At 36.9% G+C, this 23,828-nt stretch overlaps 3 protein-coding genes across 5 annotated transcripts in view; 2 read left to right on the forward strand and 1 right to left on the reverse strand.

Moving 5' to 3' along the window:
- The window catches only part of LOC107697362 (kidney mitochondrial carrier protein 1-like), a 15,857-nt gene extending 9,135 nt beyond the window's left edge, over positions 1-6,722 (reverse strand). The window contains exons 1-4 of one of the 2 annotated variants that reach the window (XM_016498123.1): positions 6,549-6,722; positions 5,802-5,897; positions 4,991-5,129; positions 3,432-3,526 (exon numbers count right to left, since the gene is read on the reverse strand). In XM_016498123.1, the coding sequence (XP_016353609.1) occupies positions 3,432-3,526; positions 4,991-5,129; positions 5,802-5,865 (298 nt within the window). In that variant the 5' untranslated portion in view covers positions 5,866-5,897; positions 6,549-6,722. Of the gene's footprint in view, positions 1-3,431; positions 3,527-4,990; positions 5,130-5,801; positions 5,901-6,548 lie in introns of both variants that reach the window. The other variant, XM_016498122.1, reaches the window with a different exon arrangement.
- Positions 6,723-10,734: 4,012 nt separating this feature from the next.
- Positions 10,735-12,679, forward strand: LOC107697336 (glucose-dependent insulinotropic receptor-like). The gene has a single exon (XM_016498074.1). It carries the CDS (start codon positions 11,364-11,366, stop codon positions 12,570-12,572), a length of 1,209 nt encoding a protein of 402 aa, XP_016353560.1. The 5' UTR covers positions 10,735-11,363; the 3' UTR covers positions 12,573-12,679.
- A 3,499-nt stretch (positions 12,680-16,178) lies between these two features.
- Positions 16,179-21,252, forward strand: LOC107697337 (RNA-binding motif protein, X-linked 2-like). 2 transcript variants are annotated; one of them, XM_016498077.1, is made up of 6 exons: positions 16,179-16,227; positions 17,896-18,011; positions 18,622-18,673; positions 18,804-18,933; positions 20,110-20,296; positions 20,425-21,252. In XM_016498077.1, exons 1-6 carry the CDS (start codon positions 16,223-16,225, stop codon positions 20,955-20,957), a joined length of 1,023 nt encoding a protein of 340 aa, XP_016353563.1. In that variant the 5' UTR covers positions 16,179-16,222; the 3' UTR covers positions 20,958-21,252. The 2 variants fall into 2 exon arrangements, with proteins under 2 accessions (XP_016353563.1, XP_016353562.1); XM_016498076.1 differs by lacking the exon at positions 16,179-16,227 and adding an exon at positions 17,158-17,240.
- Positions 21,253-23,828: the final 2,576 nt, after the last annotated feature.

The following is a 23,828-nucleotide window of genomic DNA, read 5'->3' on the forward strand; positions in this document are numbered from 1 at the left end:
GTTTTAAAGAGCATGCGAGAGTTAGGCGAATTGTTAATTTTGTTGTGATAGTATGTCCTTTTAGCAGTGGAGGTATTAACAGAGAATGAAGAGAGGAGTGATCAATATACATTAAGGTCAGTAGGATTTTTTTATTTGCGCCATACTCTTTCTGCAGCTTTGAGCTTAGAACGATGCTCACGGGGAACATCAGATAGCCAAGGGGCAGAAGGGGTGGTAAGAGCTGGCCTGGAAGACAAGGGGCAGACAGTGTCTAAACAAGACGTAAGAGTGGAGCAGAAAGTATCAGTAGCACTGTTAACATCAAGAGTGTTAACACCAACGACAACTGTGCTAAACACTGAGACAAGAAATAAATACACTTACGAGCTGCTTTTAACCTCTGCTGATTGACTGCTTCTCTCAAAGAGTATATCTTTACACTGTGTTTTGCTGGTGCTTAAACACACTTTCCTGTTTATCACAACAAATGGCCAAGCAAGCGCACGACACTGACAAGGTACGCGATACAGTACGAGACTAAACTTATCCAATCCAGTGTTTCCTGTGAGGTTAATGTTAATTTTGCTGTGAGCTAGTTTAAGATCAGGTGTAATACTTTCAAATAAAAAATGTTTTTTTACTTTTGTTTGTGTGCAATGTTTACTTTTTTTTTTTGATGGTCCCCTTAGTCTAGGGCTGGGCGATATGGCCAAAAAAATTATCATGATAATTTTTCTCATATCAGTCGATATCGATAATTATCACGATAAATGTCAAACCTTTATTTCTTTCAAGTTTAAAGCCAGATTTTTGCTCCAAAGTGAAAGTTGTAGAAACCAGACCATAAATTTTCCTTAACAAAATAAATATCTAAATAGAAAAATTAATTTCTTAGTTTCTGCATGTTCTAATGAGTGATATTGTTTCAAATCAAGAAACAGGTTTGGGTTGCCTGATAACATTAATAATAATAATAATATCACTTTTTTGTCTCTTAGAAATACACATTTGATAGTAGTTTGAGTTAAGATGCAGAGGTAAATATTTGTTCATTATCAAAATCAGTAACATCTGTAAAAATTGTAGCAACCTCAGTTTTATACGGTTAAATTTATTCTGCCCAAGTTTTTTTTTTTTTTTTTTAATGTGAATATCCCACATTTCTGCCACAATACCATGGTGCAGTGAGTGTTACTACAGTAAATCCATGGTAAATTATGGCGATGTGTAGATTGAAAAGCCTTCTGACTGTCTCGTTGCACACAGTGTTTCTCCTGTTTGACTTTAAACTAGTTTAAATCACCGAGTCATTTGTGTTCATCGTTGAATTCAAGCACTTCACACTGGATCTCACAGCGCTGTTTAGTGCTCGCGTGACCGTGTAAACGCATCTGCTCTAGTGAGCTCAAACATACTACTAATACTCCAATGCTAGTTGACATGTAGTTGCAAAGTTACTTATCAACAGTTGTCTTAAAGGGTACCATCAAAACCATACTGATATTATAATAAAAATAGTTCAAAGCAAATGTGAACACATTCATCTGATCTGCTGTTTGAGAAAAAAATATTATTATTATTATTATTATTTATAAGTGGTCTTTGTCTGCTTTAAGTAAAGTGAAGTTACTTTACTTAAAGCAGACAAAGACCACTTATAAATAATAAGACCACATTATAAAGTATTTCCATCAAAACCATACTGATATTATAATAAAAATAGTTCAAAGCAAATGTGAACACATTCATCTGATCTGCTGTTTGAGAAAAAAATATTATTATTATTATTATTATTTATAAGTGGTCTTTGTCTGCTTTAAGTAAAGTGAAGTTACTTTACTTAAAGTAGACAGACCACTTATAAATCATAAGACCGCATTAAAAAGCCTTTTTTTTTTTTTAATGTTGAGATGTTCAAGATGTTTTCATGAAGAATTTCTATTTGTCATTTTACAGTAAAAACACTAATAAGATGCACCAAGTTATTGTGCAGATCTTAAACAATGGCAAGATATGAGACTTATAATACATTATAACTATGGGAAATATAATTAATTGTAACGTAAGTCAAGTGGATACAACATGTTCATTGTGTGTTGTAAATCATCAAACTCTTAAAAGCTATAACCACAAATCAGTATTATAATACATTAAAACTGTTCTTATGATTATTTATGAGATGATACAACATATAAGGTTTTTTATAATGCATTATTTATTCATTATAGTGCCTTAATATTAATGCCTTAATACCCTTATAATGTATTATAAATACGGGCTTCATAGAAAGCGTCACCAAAAGTCTTTTTGTAGAACCCACAAAAACGTATGTATTTCTGATTCGTAAAATCTGTTCTGCTAAAATCTGAAATTTCATTTGTTCTTGAAAAATGTCTCTCATCGAGGGAATAGTTATGAAACCAGAATTGTAAGAGAATCCTAATGAACATCATTACATTTCTTACCACTCATCTCAATTGTAGCCCTAATCACTATACAAACTGATGAGTTATTTGTGCAGTAAAGTGAGAAGTAGGCTTGCCGCGATAGACGGTGCTGACGGTGATACCGGTGTTAAGCCGCAACACCGGTTAACGTCACTTGCCCACCGCGGCACCGACCCCCACCGTCGTTTTGATTTTTTTATAGTAATAAAAATCATTGAGTTCAGTAAAAGAACAGACACTACAATTAAAAACTGAACGCGCTCAATGCGGCGTGCCGAACGGCAGTCGCATCACAGATCAGATTTCATTTATCCAGTGAGGAGAGTGAGTCGAGCTGACTGACAAGAAGAGTGAGGTGACGTGAGACAGACAAGACGATGGCGGATGATTTAGTTTCGAAACAAAATGCAAAAGCGCCTGTTTGGCAATATTTTGGATTTTGAAAAGCCTGTTGACTTTTGCCATTGACATTCGTTTTGCTAATAAACGTTATACGTTTCTTATTTATTTGGTTTGCATTCAAGCAATTGACGCCGAACTGCTGCTAATTCGAACAATTGCTTTATGCCGAATTGCCGCTGTCTGACATGGTAGTGACTAGTCTATATCACTCAACACATTAAGGCGTAGATAATTCTCCGGAGACAGTTCACTCCCTATCTCATAGAGCTTCTGTTTATAGTCATACATTAGGTTATCATCTAATGAATACAGTTTGTTAAAGTTAAATCAGATATGTCTAGACGTCAATGATTGCGAAATCCAAATAAAATGGTCAAATTTCAGGACAGCTACCCTTACAAAACTGGTTCAGTGAGTCAAACATATGATTTCAACACCATGACTGATAATACTTAGATGAGAGTTAGATACTCATGTCATTTCATTGAAGATATCAACAACAAGTGGCAAACATGATGTTCTATTCTCATAATGTAATGTTGTATGGAAAAGATCTTGCACAACATGAACAGTATCAAAGCATTCATCCCATAAACCCACCTTCTGGATGACTAACAATCAGTTTCTTCAATGTGTTGTATGTACCGATCTTGATTGTCCCGTAGGAAGCTTGTCGGAGGAGTGCAGGTGAAATTCTGTGAATAAAAAAACAAAAACAAAAAAACAACTTCAAGGTCAATGCTTTATTTCCATACTGAGGTTAATGTAAATCTAAATAGATAAATGTTTAAATGACAGACTATAATACATCACAAGTCCATGCAATGACTAACAAGCACATTTATTAATGTAGGGATTAACATAAAGCTTGAATGATTAGCAATTGCTGTTTTCTCAGAATAATCTAAATAGAGAACAGCATGAAATTGTCACTGTCAGGGTTAGAAAACATTGAAGTTTGCACATCATCAAACATTTGTCAAATGTTTTCTTATTCACAAAGCTGTACTGAGAAGACAAAGACAAAATCATGCAATATATATACATATATGCAAAGTTTTGTGCAAAGAGGTTCAACAGTAGGACATTTCACCATAGTTTCTTTCACAAGAAAAGCAGGACATGTGAAATGTATTTATTTATTTTCTGAATGGAAATATCTTTGCTAGACAACTACAGCATCGTCCCATTTCATAATTGAAATTTAGACAAATATCCCGCATATTCAATAACTTTTTTTACAGTACTACAGTCACAAAATTACAACACTTTAAAAAAGGACAAGATTTTTCTTACATACATTTAGAACTAGATTTAGATTTTTTTTTAAAGATGGCGCCCAGCCCACCCGTGCAAAATGCTGCCACAACGCCAAAGTGTTGTGAACAGTGGTGAGCAAAGTGGTGAATCTCCAACCGTCCATCCTGTAAATTCAGTTCCAATCCTGCTCCAGCAAACCTGCCTGTAATAATCAAGTAACCCTTAAGACTAATTAACCCTGAACACTAAAGTAACCCTGGAGACTCGCTCTTTTTGACTCAGGAACAGCTGAGATTGGATGAGTCCAATTCACGAATTAATCATCCTGTAAGATTTGCAAACCGATTCAACAGGTTCACTGAAAAGAATCGTTCACAAATCAAAGTTCAATCAAAAGTTGCAATGCTAACCAAATTTATATTAATAATAATGAATGCACAGACCTAAAAGCATTTTAAAAAGAAAATGATAGAAAATGACAGAAACTTACTAACTGTAAGCTTCTGGCCAGAAAAAGAAACAGCACATTAATATGCGAGATAATGGTTTGAAAAACAAGATGCTCAGTGACATAGACAACACGACTAAGCTAAACTCAAACGACTGCAGTCTGCTCATGCCAAAGCAGTGGGCCAGTTTCACTTGACTCAGCTCCTCTACAGACCCATGCAGACCATGTGAAATAAATATCATCTATATTTAGAGTTTATTACAGCTATCAGCTGTATTTAAAACCCTTGAACCATTGCAAGGGTTGCAAATATGCCTTTATAAAGGAACACAACCATGATCTTCAGAAAGTTAAACACAATAACACTGATGCTAAAGTAAAACAAAAATGCTCCAACGCAAATGAAGCATTTGTTGTCATTCAGAATATTCAAGTAATCTGCACTCACCCAGAGTACAATGCCCGGATGCCTTCTTCACGGCCAATCCTCAACAAAGCGTGGAACATTCCCCGATATCGGACCTCCATACAGTGCGTCTGCCCTTGAACCTGGAGCCTTGTTTTTGTGAGATCAATGGGAAACGTACCTGCAAGATTTAATTATCAAATGATCAATGGTGATTTAATAATCAAATCTTATATACTTTATTAAGTATACTAGTACTTCATCTATTAGCAGCTTCGGTTGTGAATGTATATTGTATCATAGATTTCATTTCTAATGTCCCACCCCATTTCGGAATGTTGATTTTCATGTTCTGCAATGTTATGTTGAACAAGAGCGTTCTTGCTTTAACAATCAAGGTTAATTTCAGTCATGTGCCAAATACAATGATTGTGATTCAATTTTTAAAGTTGTACAAATCTATATAAAAGAGTATATTTCAGTACAACAACTATTAATAGTACTAACAAATAGTAATAATAATGATATAACATAATAGTAACATAATGATACTAATAAAAAATAGTTATAATGCATATATTTTATTGTTGACGCCTAATGATTATTTACTTTTAATTGTGTCAAAAAGCAGAAACACGTTTCAATATTTAAGTTATTAGACATGTAAACAAAAATAACCAGTTAACGATCTGTAAATAAATAAATAAATAAAAATATCTATATTCTCTCAAATAATAATATGCATTATGGCACTTCCATTTGAGATAATAGCTTGTATTAATACCTTTTAATGAAGAAGTGATCTGTAATAGATGATAATGATGATGTAAAAACAGCAGGTGCACAGACTCACCGAATTCTGCGACAATTGAGGCCATTCCCCCATAGATAAACGGCTTCCAGTTCAGGTTTGCCATTTCTGTTGCGGCTCCTTCGGCTTGATGGAGTCCTACTAAAAACAGCAAAAACCCAAAATAGGAGCAGACCAGCTGTTTTAATCTCACATTGAACAACATAGCGCTACCCGTCTGTGTTCCAGCCAGTCTTGTCAGACGCATAGACAAATGTGCACCGGAATAAGACAAAACCGCATTAAAGATTCATTGCAAGCGCCCACAGGACATTTGCGGAAATCCTATTGGTTGTAAGCGCTGTCAATAATTGTGCCGGCAAAACCGCATTAAAGATTCATTGCAAGCGCCACAGGACATTTGCGGAAATCCTATTGGTTGTAAGCGCTGTCAATAATTGTGCCGGCGATCCCGATTAGTCGAAATTATCTCATGTTCCACCCACTTCCGCCGCCAACGACAGCAAGCAAAGGCTCGCCTATTTTGATGAAACCGTGTAACATTTAACTTTCTAGGTTACCGTTTAAAATGAAAAAAGAGCAGCGTATAGCCACCACACGCACGGATATAAATTAGACGTGTCTATGTTGTGGACGTAGCATAAAAAGGTCGCAGTACTTGGTTCCGTATCGAACATTTAACGGCTTGCAACCGTTAGCCAGGTAGAGTAGAACTACTCTGACCATTATAAAGTACAAAACTGAGTAATCACCACATTCTAGTCAATATCGTCTCATGAGCTCACATACCTGAGGCTTGGTGCTTCAGTCACCTCTGTTATTTTATTTTGGACTCCATCGTCTCAACCACATGTAAGATTAGTGTACTTTTCGCAGTCAAACTCCAGGAGCGCGTACAGCATTCAGTTTCCCATCATGTGTCTTTAGCTAGCAGGAATTCAACTCGCCGCGACCGGAAGTTCCCGCCCGGAAGTTTGAAAGAGACTAGACTCCCCCACCCCTCCCTTTCCCCTTTTCAATGTCATCCTGCCCCTCAAGGGGAAGCAGGCAGTGAGATTTGATTTCTTTTTGTTTGTTTTGAATTGTCAAATGTGGGTAGTCCTTCATGTAATAACCCCTTATAAACTCTCTATAATAGGTTATGTTTTAATTTATGCAGTCCATGTGTTGGCTCACTAAAAATAACAAAATTCAGAGATCAAAAAACTGTTGTAAACAATATTTAGTAACTTTATTTCGTTTTCATCTTTACACATTTTTATCACTCAATAGTAATCAGCAGTCTGCACCTTCTCCATAAAAAATATAAAAATGAAAATGTGTTTTGTGAAAAGCTACAGTTTAACTTCTTACAATAGGCCTTGTAAATGTTAAAGGGGTCATATGATGCGATTTCAATTTTTCCTTTCTCTTTGGAGTGTTACAAGCTCTTGGTGCATAAAGCTCATCTGAAAATGTATTAATTAGTTGATGTACATTTTAGAATACGAAGTTAAGATATTTTATGAATAAAGTCAAAGGTCTGGCATGGTCTTAATTGGTACTTTGGCACCATTTAAGCTCGCATGTGTTCCAAAATAAGCCCATATCATGATTTATTCACAATATATATATATTGATTTTAAAGAAGTAAAACATTAATGTATTTATTCAGTGACGGAAGTATTTTTTAAAAATCATTTTACTTATGTTTGCTATAGCGCTACCTGTACCAATAACATTCAACGTGAAAAACATACAGTATGCAAAGCAGAACATTTCATTATCTGTACAGATTGTAAAAAGACACATTAGCCACTTTTAGATCCCCACAACCTCACATTTTTCCTTCTTTCATTTTACACTTAGTCTATATAACATAATCTAGCTTCTTGCTTACAGTCTACTTGAAGACACTCTGAAATCTTGCTCTCTACCGCTGAACTGAGGAAGGTCTCCTGTCCCTGATGAGCATCAATCCTGATCTTGAGATTCACTCACTTCCTCAAAGACTTTCTGTCCACTCCAAACTGTTTTGCTAGACTTTTTTTCCCCCTGTACTCACATGCCTCTACAATTTTTGGACAGGTTTTTTCTCTTATTTGTAATTTTCTCACTGAAAACAAACGATACACATTAGCAGACGATTTTCATTGTGCCCATATTAAGAAATTGTACTTTTTTTTCATTCAAGGTTAGCTTGTGTTGTCTGTAGTTTGCATAAGTTTTGTGGCGCCGTACCATTTAAGCCCATGTAAAAAAAAAAAGTTAATACACTACAATACAATTAATGATGTATTTATTTGTAAATGAATGTAAACTGAATCACAAAACATTTAGTGTTTGTAGTTCACATGCTTAAGTCTTCAGCAGTCTATCATTCAGTAAGGCTAATGGTTTGACCTCGAGATTAGCTTTGTGCACAAGTAAAAAAAAAACGAATCTTTCCATTTAAAATAAAATTATATAAAAGGATAAAGTACTATTTATTCATACACAAAAAAACAATAAATTTATCTCTTATTTGACATAATATCAATATACTTAAAGAAATGGCTGAAAATTGCAGAAATGTGTTGATTTCTGAAGGGTCCTGAAACTCCAAAGTTTTTGGGTGTCTTTGTGTGAGGTCCCTTGAGACAGCATGCACATGAGTGGGGCTAACTCAACATTGGCAGATGTGATTGGTATGTAATAAAAAAAAATGTCAGGGAATAAACAAATCACTGAATTGGATAAATAATGGCCAGCATAAAATATGATTTTCTCGTCTTTTAATTTGACTTCAGAGTTGAAAGTGGGCTTAAAGGGTACACTTACCCAAGTTATTTCACAGTCCCTTGCAAGGATATTTATATTAGTATATTCAAAGTCTTTGTTTATATTAGTGTCTCTGTGTTTAACTAAAGAATTACCTATTGACTCTGTCTCTGTTTTGTCTGTGTATTTGCTCTGTTTATTCAGATCATGAGGTACGTTTTGATATGGCATATCGCATGTTGTAATGCAAGCAAGATTTTTCCATCTCTAACAGGACTGTGCTCCTACAAATACACACCAGCATCATTCGCAATGAACACCTCAACCTGCAAAGACATCACAAAGTGTCATTACCTTCCATTGTAAATCTCTCTTATGACTTTTTATGGATCTTTATAGACCATACATTTGAACACACAAACTCATTGTAAATGAGATGCACCTTTTAATGATGTTCTCACGCTCAAATGACCAGAGTTTTATGTCAGTAATGCTGATTTCATGATAAGTAGTCCATAGATGTTCGTTGTAGTTTGATGCAGTTGTGATGTCACAGAGTGGTGCGTAGGAGCCTCATCACACGCTGGTACAGCTGCTGAACAACTGATACGAGATTTCTGCAACACACAAAATATGTTTTGATTTACAGTTATTCATACACAGGATTTATTCTATTAAAGGGATCATTTACCCTTTCAAAAATAAAAATTGTCGTCATTTACTCACTCTCAAGTTGTTACAATTTACAAACCTATATGACTTCTTATGAAAAAATAAGTGTTTTTGTCCATACAATGTATATCTTGTGTGGACAAAAACAGCTGAAACACTCTTGAAAACTCATTTGTAATTCTTATTTGTAAATTGTTTTAGATAAAAGTGTCTGCTAAATGAATAAATGTAAATGATCAAAATATCCTATCTTATATTCTATTTATATTCTTGACAATTAAGATTAGATGCTTTCATAGTTTCTGTGCCCATTATGATCTTCTATAAATGCCTTTCAATATAAAATCTGAGACATCATGACTTTGCTTACACCCCTTTACAAACTCATACAAAGAAGAGGATCCGATGTCCTAGCAAAAAATTCAGGAACATAGCATATCACTGGTGGGATCGGTATGACCGTGAATTTAACAGTAAAAAACTGTATTGGTTAACGGTAAGTTCCCCTACTATATACGGTGAAAAACTGTATTAGACATTACATGTAAATTACGGTAGTATACCGTTTTTGGAAGTGAAAAATAAGGTATAATTTACAGTGAATAACCGTAAATTGACATTCCCAGAATTCCCTGTGCTACATTTCAAATTTTATGTTTTTTTTGTTGAAATAACTATGTTTCTTCTTTTGTACATTAGGGTTGAATGTTACATCTAATGTTGTTAAATTAATGTTTATTGCATTATTTCAGTTTCATGTGTGTTTCCATTATGGTGTTTAGGCGCACAGCACAGCAACATGGAAAGCAGCCTCCGCTTTAAAGACATCTTCTGCCCAGTGCTCTCAACAACCTGAACAATCTTTAGTACTCCTTTCAAAAGAGCCCAAGATGTTCCTTATTTGGGCAGCTCAAGGTAAAGACGGGCAGTGATGTGAAGTTTAGGGGTGGGCACAGTTCGGCACAAACCGCATCCAGGAGCTTTCTGCGGGCAGAGTGCAGCAGTGGGCACAACAACTGCTGACCAAAATCCACTTTCAATAGCAGTGAACAGTCTAGTAGGGATGAATAACATTGCCACATTGTTGACCAGTGGGAGTCTGGCTTTATTGTGTAGCACTGCCAGATCTTTCCTCGGTATGGACGACTATGTGCAGGTTGTTAAAAGTCAATTGTACTTGTGTGGTTTTAAGTCCATTGTACTTGAGGGCTTTGACTCATTCTCATGACTCCAGAGGGAAGTTGAAGAGGTCACTGGATTCTTGTGGAATCAATGTGACTGATTTGTCTTGTTCCAAAAATATATCCATATCTGTGCACTGACCTTGCCTCCAATGATAAAATGTAAAAGGGTTTGGATATGTTAAACGTATATTGACCTATGAGCACTTCTGTTTATTCAGAGTTTGTTCACTCAAGAGTAATCACAGTCATGCTGTTAGTGTCCACCCACCTCCCAGCCCACTTTCCAAACCCAACCCCCTCTTCATGTTCATCAGTTTCTCTTCCCCCTTTTAGTTTGTTCAAAGTTAGACTGATCCCATGCTGGTAGAGAAACTTCTCAGATTTACCAACAAAACAGACATGGACACATCAACTCATTTAAAATGAAAGAAATTATCGTTTGTCTTCATCCTAAAGCCATCCAAATCTAAATGATGCACTAAGAGATGCCAGAATGACTACTCACTTGGAATCCTTCTTCTGGACTTCAGTTGAAATATGTTCTCTTTTGAATTTATTGGACTTTTCCACTACGATGAGATTGGATTTTCATGAGAAAGGAGTTCATCTGCTTTTCATCACTTTTTCAGGCAAGGAACACTCTTAAACATCTGAGAAGTATCCTGAGAATATTTCAAAAGTCAAGGATAAAGATTTGATCAATAGATCACCAATGTCTTTGCACTTTAGTAGGTTAGGTTGTAAATTCAAAATAATCACATTTTCATGGATATAGCCGCCTCCAGTAGGAAGTATGCTCTGATGGGACCTGGATGACAGCCAGACAGAACAAGGGGCGGACAAATGAAACTACAGCAGCAGAAGGAGGAATATGTTTTGTGTTTCCCAATCTAAGAAAAGAAAATTTCTTTGTGTCCATTTCTTCCTCTTAAAACCATCAGTATCTTGGTCTGTTTAAACTATTAAAGTTCTTATCAACGTTGAAAAAAAAATTACATTTGATGCAACAATGATCGCTTTTAATGTGACTCAGAGTCAGGAGACATCCTTGGGAGGATCAGCTATGAGGGAGAACTACGTACTGACATCACCCAGTCCAGAGCTCACAACCCCTGCTGTGATAGAAAGAGAAGTAGTGGCCATGGGCTATATTCTTAGTGTGGGATCCATTTTGATTATCTCCACCAACCTTTTAGTCGCCATTGCCCTGGTCCTGCTCATCCGCAAGAGGGGCTGCCAGAGCTGGTGTTTTGTCTTAAACCTATCCATTGCGGACATCCTAGTTGGCGTGGCTATCACTGGCATTGCCACTGATGCTCTCGAAGGAAAGACAGCCTCCATGGAGAAGGGCATTTGTTTGTTGCGCATGACCTTTATCATTGCACCCTCCGCAGCCTCCATCCTAACCATGTTCTTGATCTCACTGGACCGCTATGTAGCTATAAAGTTGCCTCTGCGCTATTTGCAGTTAATGAATAATAAGATGATTGCTGGGGCTCTGGTTCCCATCTGGCTCATCTCAATGTCTGTGGGATTTTCACCCAGCATTTTGAAACAGTTGCAGAAGGAAGACTATCACAAGGTCTGCACGTTCTTCTCCGTCATAGAGCCCAAGAGCATCATTGTGGTCTTCTGCCTTTTTTTCTTTCCACTGCTCTCGGTCTTCATCTATTTTTACATGGACATCCTGAAAATTGCATGTGGTCACCAGAAGCGCATCCGTGCCCAGCAAGCAGGTTCACGCTTTCTGACGTCTAGCCGTTACTGGGGTCACGTAAAAGCCCTGCGGACTGTTGCCATGCTGGTTGGTTGCTTCACGCTCTGCTGGTGCCCTTTTTTTGTGGTCAGTATTGTGCAGGCATCATGTCCAACCTGTAAACTTTATCACTTTTTGGAGAACCATCTCTGGCTGTTGGGACTCTCAAACTCCCTTATAAATCCCCTTGTTTATGCCTGCTGGCAGCGAGAGGTGAGGAACCAGATCTGTGAGATATTCGCTCATATTAAAGTCAGGTTGTGTCTTGTGACACACTCTGAGACAGCAGACAGATGCCCCACAGACCACCCGACTGTCACTCAGGCAGTAATGTGTCATGACAAGATGATAGCCACCCCGTTAAATTACAGTAGGTCTGTCACAATTCCGGAACAACATCCGGAAAATATTTCCAATAGATTGGGAATGTCCTTTCAGTCCACTGGCCATAGGAAACTGTAAAAGGTCTACAAAACTGCTACATCCCTTAATGCAGTGAATCTCAATCTTTTGGCGTACCAAACCCCAGTCCAATTCAGAACCATCCTCAAGGACCCCCAGAACAAATTTGAAAAATCTATGTATCATTTGTGTCTTTGTGAGGACCAAATGCAGTCAAGTATAATTCAAGTTAGTTGACTTGTCCAGTATTTGGTCATATCATCAGCTATATTGGATTTTTCTTTCATGGGAACATGTCATGTCAAAATATACAACATTTATACAAAAATTCATACTTTATACGGACCCCCTGGCCTTACGTCAAGGACCACTAGGGGTCCACGGACCCCTGGTTGAGAAACACTGCCTTAATGGATGTGGAGCCCAGAGCATCTGCCCAAATACAACAGACGCCGCTTTATTTGTTTCCTTTTCTGCCTGCAATGAACACATTACGTTCAAAATATATCCAAAGCACTTGGTTCCCATTTACACTTTTTTTTTCCAATTGTAAAATGACTGTAATAAATTAAACACTATTTGTGTTTATGTTTCTAGAGGGTTTCTCATCATCATAGTCATCTTGCCCACTGGGGGTTATGACAGAGCCCCTTTAATAAAATGTCTGTTTATAAGGCAATATTCTCTGTAAAATTGTGTTGTGCAATATTCATTTTGAACAGCCCTATATAAATAAATTGTAACAATTCAGTTGAAAATGTTTCTCTTCTTAAACATCTACCATTGCTGGTAGAAAAAAAGATTAGCTTTAAGAAAAAAAAAAATTAGCAAAGTACAATTGGTAAAATAAAATAAAATTTCATATTGACCTAAACATTGATATCACACTTACATAAAAATGTATATACTGTAGCTATTTGTAGAGGACATTTTTCAGTATGTTCTGATTCAAAGAAGAAACCTATTCTGTTAAAAAGGTAATTCCGAAAGGTATTGAAAGCAATGTCTGCCTCCATCATGTGGTTCTGAAAGGGAAACACAACCACTTCCCACCAGCCACTTCTTCAGGTGAATTAAATAAACATCTAATGGCCAGTGAGTTTCAATGAACCAAAGAAAACAAAAACTACAACTACAGGTTCAGCACATTACATCACATTAAAATATCATTACATTAGCAGTTAAGTGCTGTGTTAAATGTTAAAACTAAATCTCTAAATTATCTTACTGAATACTACTGCTAATACTACTACTACTACAGTACTACTAATAATATACATTTTGAACCACACAAAGCTTAATAGCCTAAGTTTAAAAGCTTAAATTATATAAGAAACATGTTTACATTTACTTTGAATGTATACACGTTATATGTATCTAAATATTTTAAACACAAGCACATATATGAATTGCATTCATTATTAAATATATAGTTTTAATGTTTGTATCTGTACGAGCTGAATTCCAAGAGTTTCAAAACGTGACACTGGACTTATAAAGCATGAAACTCGTTTACAATGTGTATACAGTTGTTGATAGCATTTTATCATGTTGACCATGGGACAACGATTATCTCGTAGACCAGGGGCCTGTACCATGAAGCCAGATTAGCTGGCTAGCCAGGTAAGTTTCAGTTTAGCTTGCACCAATCCTGGGTTTTAGGTATCATGAAAGTGGCTTGGCTTTTAGCGGCGTTCATTGCCATAGTAACTTACACTCCACGGCTAACCTGCTCCAGGGCAGGTTATGTTCTAGGTAAGAGATTTCAAACTGAAATTGGACCAATCAGATGTGAGCAAAGTGACACATGTCTGACGCAAAAAAAGTCACTCCCCCAGTTTCTCTTCCTACAAATTAAAGGTCACTATAAAGTACCTTAAAAAATACAACAAAATTGTCTGGCTTTAATGATAATTACGATTTATGTATGATTTACAGGTGCATCTCAATAAATTAGAATGTCGTGGAAAAGTTCATTTATTTCAGTAATTCAACTCAAATTTGGCTCACATTTACTTTTCCACAACATTCTAATTTATTGAGATGCACCTGTATATAAATATGATTTATACTACTATTAATCCATTACACATAAGCAATTTTAGTTTAACAATTATTATAAAGCATTTATTTTAAATGAATATTAATATATACAGATATACATAAGTGGTAGGACCAACAGATAACGCTTTGAAAAATTAAAAATCATTATATATAAGTTCACAAGTTTCACTTGTGACTGCACTAATAGAACAAGATCATTTCTTTTATTTGTCCTCTTTCATGGACAAGTACTTCAGTGTAAATGCATTTATATTCCTCATATTCTTTGATCTCTTAACCTTTAAGAAAAGAGTTTTGAATCTCGATGGCTCTCTCGCAAATACGTGCATCACACTTGCTCTTTGTTGCAAGGCATGTGATTGGCTGTTTGCCACTGATGTCACACGTTCATGTGCACACGCTCCACAAGCTCAGGATCAAAGCCTGAGTTGACAAAGAAAGTTGATGATCAGCATCATGGTACCAACAAAGCCGGATTGGAGTGGTTTGGTTTTGTCAACTCAAAACTAACCCTGTAACTCTGAATTTGCTCATCTACCATCATGATACAGACCCCAGGGGTTCTCAACTCTGGCCCTTGAGATCCACTTTCCTGCATAATTTATTTCCAACCCTAATCAAATACACCTGAACAAACTCATCAAGTTCTTCAGCATTACTAAAGTTACTGGCAGGAGAGTTTGATCAAGGTTGGAGCTAAACTCTGCAGGAAAGTGGACCTTGAGGGCCAGAGTTGAGAACCCCTGTCGTAGAGCGAAATGAGCGATGAGAGGAGTGTGTGCACGGGGCCAATCACACCCACCGATCACAAGTAGGTTTCGGAGGCTTGGCTATTTTTTCTTTTGTTGTCCTGCCCCAAATCAACCAAGGCTCAGGATGACCATGTGGAGCAGAAGAAGAAAAGCCAATCGTAATATTATTTTCATAGACTAAAATTAAATGCAGTCAGAGTAAAGTGATGACAAAATATGCAGTGGTAAAACAAACTTTTTATTTTTATACCTTATGAAATATGTTTGTCTAATCTGTAAAATTTCTAATCGTTTCAGGTCCCCCAGTAGGCCATGGTGAAGAAGGTCAGCCTTGCGACTGGCAGGCTGACATGCGTGGCTCTTCCATCCCTCCAGTCTTGCGTGGCTGGCAGGCTTTGGTTTCACTTGGCGCCTTGGCTTGATGCGATAGTTTTAGCATCTTGCGGGACTACTTGCATAGTGATGTGTATTATATTTAGTTTAGTTTAAGTTAGTTAGGTTTTAGTTTAAGTGGACATAGGTAAGTTCTGTGCCACCCAAACATATTTTAAATAATGTCACCCAAAGCTCCCTGTCAAGGCCTCTCACACTGCCAGTGTTCCTGCCACTGGTGTCCGGATTAGGCTACTATTTTAAATTATTGAACAGCTTTTATGCCAATAAAACTATCAGTGTATGCTTTATATGTTCATTTGTCCTTTGGTTGTAAAATTAATTGCAACATTTGAGAAATACAGTAGTAATGATAAAGTAGAAACTGCACAAGTAATCCAAGTCAGTCAACTACATATCCCACAATCCTTTTCATTAACCCGGAAGAAAGTAGTACCACGTGCGAACTACGAAACTCGCCAGAGGAAATAAATCCTTCCGGAGTGACTGCGGCTCATCACGATGAAGTAAGTGATGTTTTGAATGTTTGTATTGAAATATCTCGCTTACATTTGTTGCCATATGTTTCTAATTAGTCCAAGAAAATTACTAGGGGCCAGAGTTGAGAACCTCTGTCGTAGAGCGAAATGAGCGATGAGAGGAGTGTGTGCACGGGGCCAATTACACCCACCGATCACAAGTAGGTTTCGGAGGCTTGGCTATTTTTTCTTTTGTTGTCCTGCCCCAAATCAACCAAGGCTCAGGATGACCATGTGGAGCAGAAGAAGAAAAGCCAATCGTAATATTATTTTCATAGACTAAAATTAAATGCAGTCAGAGTAAAGTGATGACAAAATATGCAGTGGTAAAACAAACTTTTTATTTTTATACCTTATGAAATATGTTTGTCTAATCTGTAAAATTTCTAATCGTTTCAGGTCCCCCAGTAGGCCATGGTGAAGAAGGTCAGCCTTGCGACTGGCAGGCTGACATGCGTGGCTCTTCCATCCCTCCAGTCTTGCGTGGCTGGCAGGCTTTGGTTTCACTTGGCGCCTTGGCTTGATGCGATAGTTTTAGCATCTTGCGGGACTAGTTGCATAGTGATGTGTATTATATTTAGTTTAGTTTAAGTTAGTTAGGTTTTAGTTTAAGTGGACATAGGTAAGTTCTGTGCCACCCAAACATATTTTAAATAATGTCACCCAAAGCTCCCTGTCAAGGCCTCTCACACTGCCAGTGTTCCTGCCACTGGTGTCCGGATTAGGCTACTATTTTAAATTATTGAACAGCTTTTATGCCAATAAAACTATCAGTGTATGCTTTATATGTTCATTTGTCCTTTGGTTGTAAAATTAATTGCAACATTTGAGAAATACAGTAGTAATGATAAAGTAGAAACTGCACAAGTAATCCGAGTCAGTCAACTACATATCCCACAATCCTTTTCATTAACCCGGAAGAAAGTAGTACCACGTGCGAACTACGAAACTCGCCAGAGGAAATAAATCCTTCCGGAGTGACTGCGGCTCATCACGATGAAGTAAGTGATGTTTTGAATGTTTGTATTGAAATATCTCGCTTACATTTGTTGCCATATGTTTCTAATTAGTCCAAGAAAATTACTAGACTCGTCAGGATTGGAACAGGAAATGCCATAAGGTGAACGCTAAAGTTTTAAAGCCCCGTTTTTGCAACAGTAGCCAAATGCTAATTATCCATCTGCTAAAACTTGAACGTAAACTACTTTTCTTATTCCCGATTCAGTTATTCTTTTTGATTAAGTTATAGGACCCCGACAAATAACAAGAAAATTAAATGGGTCAATGTAAAACACTAAGACGCCTACTCTTTTGGCATAAATAGTAAAAAGAAGAAGTCCTTATTACGTTATTTATATACGAGGTTACTTTATTGCCATAAATATTTGTGATAAAATGTTAAAACATAATTTGAAGAAATTTCATTCTTCAAGATTTCAGGTTGTCATAAGCAGTGTTGGGGAAAGTTACTTTTAAAAGTAATGCATTACAATATACTGGTCATAAGTGCCCCTGATTGAAGAATCATAAATTCTTATACACGTTGATCTTATGATGCTGACGCCACAACAGGATAACAATATTGGAGACAATAAATGTTGTACAGAATAAAATGTATGTAAATGTATGTTCATTATCTCTGTTATTTATATGTAGTCCGCTCACCAAAGTGAAACTCATCAATGAACTGAATGAAAAAGAGGCTGAACTAGATGTCAAAGACAGCGTGTCCTGGCATTCAGTATATAAGGAGAGCGCCTGGATCTTTATCGGTGAGTGACTGGTTAAAATCATGGCTGTGGGCCAAAACCCAGTTGACTGTCTAACTAAACAATATTCGGCAATGGGCTTCATATACACTAAAATGCTCTCTGGATTGGCCAGGTGTCTCCAATCCTGCTCCTGGAAGCTACCGTCGTGCAGATTTCATCTCCAACCCTAATCAAACACACCACAATCAGCTATACAAGGTCTTCAGAGTTACTTGAAAATAACTGACAGGTGTGTTGAAACAGGGTTGGAACTGAAGTCTGCAGGAAAGTAGCTCTCCAGGAGCAGGGTTGGAGATACTGCCAGATGGTGGCAGCATTCACCTGTTTCACACTAAATGTGTGCTTCTGTACAAAATGGCATGATCTCAGTCTTTCTCTGAATCCCGTTCTAGTACACAGTACAGTGATGCTTATTTGTCCTCATCAAATTTCAAAGTGATGTAAATTCATTGATTTTATCTCACATTTATTTGCCAGATTAAAGAGTACTGTTTCAAAAATGTGACATTTTGTTAGTGAATTATGTATTTATATAATATTTTTATTTATTTGTTTATTTATTTAATGCCAATCCAGTCAGCACTGTATGTAAATATGTTGTTATCTGCAGGTGGAATTCCGTATGAGCTGACAGAAGGAGACATCATCTGTGTATTCTCTCAGTAAGTCCTAATTGCTCATACCCATGTTTTTCCCCTACATTTCAAAGACGTCTTCACTTCTTGCTAAAGAAGTCAGTACTTCGGGTTTTTTTTCTCCTAGTGAAGCTTAATCCTCCTCTGTGCATGTCAGGTACGGAGAGATTGCCAACGTCAATTTGGTGCGAGATAAAAAGACGGGCAAATCCAAAGGATTCTGCTTCCTGTGCTATGAAGATCAAAGGAGCACCATTCTGGCTGTGGATAACTTTAATGGAATAAAGGTGAAAGGCTTATTCCAGTTGCTTATTCAGTTGTGTTTACTAATGGAATATATTCTACTTGTTGAAACAATCGTATTTAAATTAATGTCGATAATCATAAGCTCTGGACATTTTTACTTGATATGGATTAAACTTACAGTCTATCACACAGCAGAAATAAAGGCGACAGCAGCAAGTCAGTGCATGTGGCAAATAAGTCTGCATGTTACACTGTTTCATTTGAGAAAAAAACTGCCATCAAATAAGTCGTGGCCTAATGGTTAGAGAGTCGGACTCGTAACCCAAAGGTTGCGGGTTCGAGTCTCGTACCGGCAGGGATTGTAGGTGGGGGGAGTGAATGTACAGCGCTCTCTCCCACCTTCAATACCACGACTAAGCCCTTGAGCAAGGCACCAAACCCCCAACTGCTCCCCGGGCGCCGCAGCATAAATGGCTGCCCACTGCTCCGGGTGTGTGTTCATGGTGTGTGTGTGTTCACTGCTGTGTGTGTGCACTTTGGATGGGATAAATGCAGAGCACTAATTCCGAGTATGGGTCACCATACTTGGCCACATGTCACGTCACGTCATAAAACAGCAAATACACACTAAAACTGAAAGACCTTCACGACAACACATCAAAATAAAAGTCTGGTTTAACTTGAAGAAATTATGTCAGAAAGATATTACTATTGTATAATAAAATATAATTCTCAAATTAATAATAGTAATAATATTATGTTTAAGGAATATCATACAACCAAGGTATTTTCCATTCATTTATACAGTTATTTTGTGGAGCATCTTGCTTGACAATAAAAATGCAATGATTTGTTGTAAATTAATTTCATTTGCTTACATTTTAAAAGAATGATCAAACTGTTAACATTTTATTCATTTCATTAGAAACCATTTTTTATGATAAACTTGTATTGAATCATAAAACACAGAATCTAGAAAAAATAAAATGGTAAATATCAATATTGTATGATATGGAAAAAAATATCGTGCTAATATTTCTGGCCATATCACCCAGCCTTATCTTATTATAAAGAGGTCAAATTATTACATTTTAATTCATTTATTTATTCATTAAAAAAGGAACTCATATATCAGGGAAATAATATTGTCATGTAATTGACCCATGTGTTGCATATATACAGTATATATATATAATTTTTTATTTTTTGCTTTAAAGATTAAGGGCCGAACCATACGTGTGGACCATGTAGCAAATTATCGACCACCAAAGGACACCGATGACATTGATGATGTCACTAAACATTTGCGAGAACGGGGATGTGCTCCCAAAGTCCCCCCACCATCCTCCTCTGAGTCAGAATCTGAGAAAGAGTATGCTGTACCTGTGAAAAAGCCCCAAAAAGGTGAGAAGAGGTTATATCTGTTCAGTAAATGTAACTACATTTGATAAGATTATTTCAAGACATTTATCTTTTTATTTAAAATAACTGTATTTGTTATTTGACTCATTTATTATGTTGTTATACATCAGATAAAAAGGAGAAGAAAAAAAAGAAAAAGGAGAAGAAAGAGAAGAAAAAGGCACTAAAGGAAGAGAAACAAGCACGGACTGAGACGTCAATGTCTTCTCCTGTCAGAGTGAAGAAGGAGAAAGAGGACACGATATATGAGAAGTATGCCACGAAAGGACTGGCAGGAAGCAGAAGGGACAGATCGGGACAAGACTTCAGGAATCCACAAGACACTGCAGATGAGGTGGACAGATTCAGAGATAGGTATGGAGGTGAGAGGGAAAGGGATAGAGAAGAAGACAAAAAGATAGACAAGAACAGAGAGGATAAACGACATGAAGACACACGACAGCGAGACAGGGAGGGAGACAGAGTAAGAGGTGTTGATAGAGAGAAAAATGGGGAAAGAGAACGAGACAGAGAGCGTGAGAGAGAAAGGGAACGTGATAGAGTCAGGGAACGAGAGAGACACCGGGAGAGAGACAGAGGAAATGACAGAGGGTTTGCCAAACACAGAGATCACAGTTGTGAAAGAGAACACAGGCGAAATTGAGCAGATAGTAATTGACTTTTTTTTTTAATATATATATATATATACAAAATTTACTTTTTTTTGTGTACCTCAGAAATGTTAATAAATGTTTAGAATTTTTAAATATCTGTCTGGAATAATTAACTGTAGAATGGCTATCTGACAATAAGTTACACACAATACACTCATTTGACAAATAAATTCAAACTTTATTTGAATTGAAATGGTACAAAGACCAAAAAACTTGTTTAAAGGCAGAGTGAGTGATTTTTCAAAAACACTTTAGAAAACTGATTCGGGCCGAATCGCAAAACAAACTTGTAGCCAATCAGCAATAAGGGGCGTGTCTACTCGTGATGTGGAGGAGAGTGTGTTCAGTGCATGGGACGGACATTAGCCAAGCCAGCGACAGAAAGATAGAGATGGCGGATAAAAAACAAAAGAGGAAAACGTCTGCGGAACGATAAGGCAAGAAGTAGGACCCGTGTAAATATCGGATCAGCTTTCCAGCGCTGGAGAGAACTCAAGGAGCGGAGGCCTGCAATCGGACGCCGAGGTTGCTTTGTTTCTTCTCAATAGGTGAGTAACACCGTGTCTACAACAGCTAAAGTCTGCCTACACTGGACGCGATCAAACGACCGTTGAAAACCATTTGAAATTTGTGTCAGCACGTCATAAATAGAACCCGGCAGCAGTTTTCTGTCAGGGATTTGTTGCGCCGCACCGCTCACGTCCGTAGACACGGTGTAACATTGGTTTTGCTTTGTTTCACAGAACTAATCGTTGCCTGGGTTGCGTACGTATATGTGGGGCAGAGCTATCAGAATAGAGGCAAGACCCTTTTGGGGTAGGGGCGTGTTTGTTTTGGTGATTTCAAATATCAACATTGGCTACCAGAAATCACTTACTCTGCCTTTAACAGTATCAACTAAAAATTTCAAAATTAAGATGCAATCAAAGTACACCAATCATTATGGATTCAGTTGTAAAACTATTAAAAGACATTTAGTTAAGGGTGTTCAGAAAAAAAAAAGATATCAGACCAAGCAGATGTGTACATTACCCATTTATACCTGCTCAACAGGAAACAGCATTTCATTGCTAATGTTGAATAATAATGATCGCTATAGCCACAACAACATATTTAATAACCTAGCAAGAGGAGATAAAACAATTACACAGATATACTCTGAATAAATAAACACAGAGAATTCAAAAGTAATAAACACTAAGTTGAACATTAAGAGAACATGACTAGAAAGTATTGGTGGTGTGATTATTGGAAATTTGGTCTGTTGCTGTAAATTTATCTAGGCTGATAAAAAAAAAATGGCAAAAGGAACTTCACACTATTCTTTTCATGTCCAAAATAAGCAAAACATTACACAGTTAGCACAGCTTTTAATGCAGTAAATGAAGTGAATCACCTTAAAAGCTGCAGTCCGTAAGTTTTGCCTCTTAGTCGCCATCTCTGTTTGAAAACCTGCAATTGCAGCTATTTGCAGAATTATTTTCCTTGTGTGGGTTGTGCACTGGCACGGCTCCAGCGTGGGTGAATCTAATGTGTGGCTGTCAGTCACTGCACCGGTGTGGATACTGCGCTTTGTATTCACAGATTCTACTTCTTGAAAGTATGACCCAAATAAGAGTTTTCACTAGAGAATGTCATCTGAACAAGTAACAACTGCCACTTTTGTTCTGATCAACTGAGGAAAAAAGCATTACAATAAATAGCACTATCAGTGGTGATTAAATCTAACGATTGGTTAGCTTATATCACACCAAACCAATGCCAATTATTATTACTGTTGAATTTAATGATGAATTTAATCATTTAGTCTACTTAAACCGTGCCCTTTTTTTTGTAATTTTTTTTTTTATACAATCGATTGCGACGGTGCTTTAAAGTCTTTTCGGAAATATTGTATTCCGACTTGAACGCACATGAATGCCATTTATGACTTAAACGCACATGAATGCCACCACAAGTCAAGTCGTAATTACAAGTGGGAAATTCAGGGGCCTCATTTATAATATGTTCTGTAGAAACTGTCCTACTTTTGAACTAATATGTCAAATGTGCGTACGTGGGATTCAGAGAAAAGAACATGCGCACAAAAAAATGTGTATGCCTCTCTTCCAAATGTGAAATCTATAAATAAGAAATGATCTTGAAATTGTGCTCAGTTTCAGATCTCCACCTTGTAAACGCCCCCTAATTAATGTCATTAGCATTTAAAAGAGCATCAGTCAACATCTAAATCCTTTACTTGAGAATAGTGAGCAGCAAGAATTGCTTAGATTACCAGAATAGCTGTAGTACGGTGACGCATTGCTGCCACACACATTTTTTTCCCCACTCAATTATGTCGTAATAATGAGATATGTCGTTTTAACGGCATCTTTTCTCTTAAAACGACATTACTTTCTCAATGTAATAGTTTGAGAAATGTGTTTTCTCGTTAAAACGACATCTTTTCTCATAATAACGAGATGTTTTCTCGTTAAAACTACATCTTTTTTCATAATAACGAGATGTTTTCTCCTTAAAACGACATATTTTCTCATAAAAACGACATATGTCATAAAAATGATATGTTTTCCCTTATTATAGATATATGGTAGGCTATAGGTGAGCGAGCTAAGTGACTGGCCGTGCTGCTGTCGCCACAGTCTGACATAAACGAGGATCTGCACGCTGCTGAAATGATTGAAATACACTGTTTTAAATGTATTTTAATGTATAGGTTTTAATTGTAGCTGCATGTTTATTAGGATTAATCTCCAATCTGTCTACAATATAGTGCTATCCAATAACTGCACTCAGACCCATGACTCGTTTAGGCTATGATCAGATCAAAACAGTTATTTCTGAATAATGACTCTGGGCTT

This window comes from Sinocyclocheilus anshuiensis, unplaced genomic scaffold (assembly GCF_001515605.1).
Source record: "Sinocyclocheilus anshuiensis isolate Anshui unplaced genomic scaffold, SAMN03320099.WGS_v1.1 scaffold1095, whole genome shotgun sequence".
Classification (NCBI taxonomy): Eukaryota; Metazoa; Chordata; class Actinopteri; order Cypriniformes; family Cyprinidae; genus Sinocyclocheilus; species Sinocyclocheilus anshuiensis.

What these genes read in the sequence shown, in the direction of transcription:
- LOC107697336 (XM_016498074.1), top strand. Translation starts at nt 11,364, where the DNA reads ATGATCGCTTTTAATGTGACTCAGAGTCAGGAGACATCCTTGGGAGGA.
- LOC107697337 (XM_016498077.1), top strand. An exon ending in ATAACTTTAATGGAATAAAG is followed by an intron (nt 18,934 to 20,109) that starts GTGAAAGGCTTA and finishes TTTGCTTTAAAG; the next exon opens with ATTAAGGGCCGAACCATACG. An exon ending in TGTGAAAAAGCCCCAAAAAG is followed by an intron (nt 20,297 to 20,424) that starts GTGAGAAGAGGT and finishes GTTATACATCAG; the next exon opens with ATAAAAAGGAGAAGAAAAAA.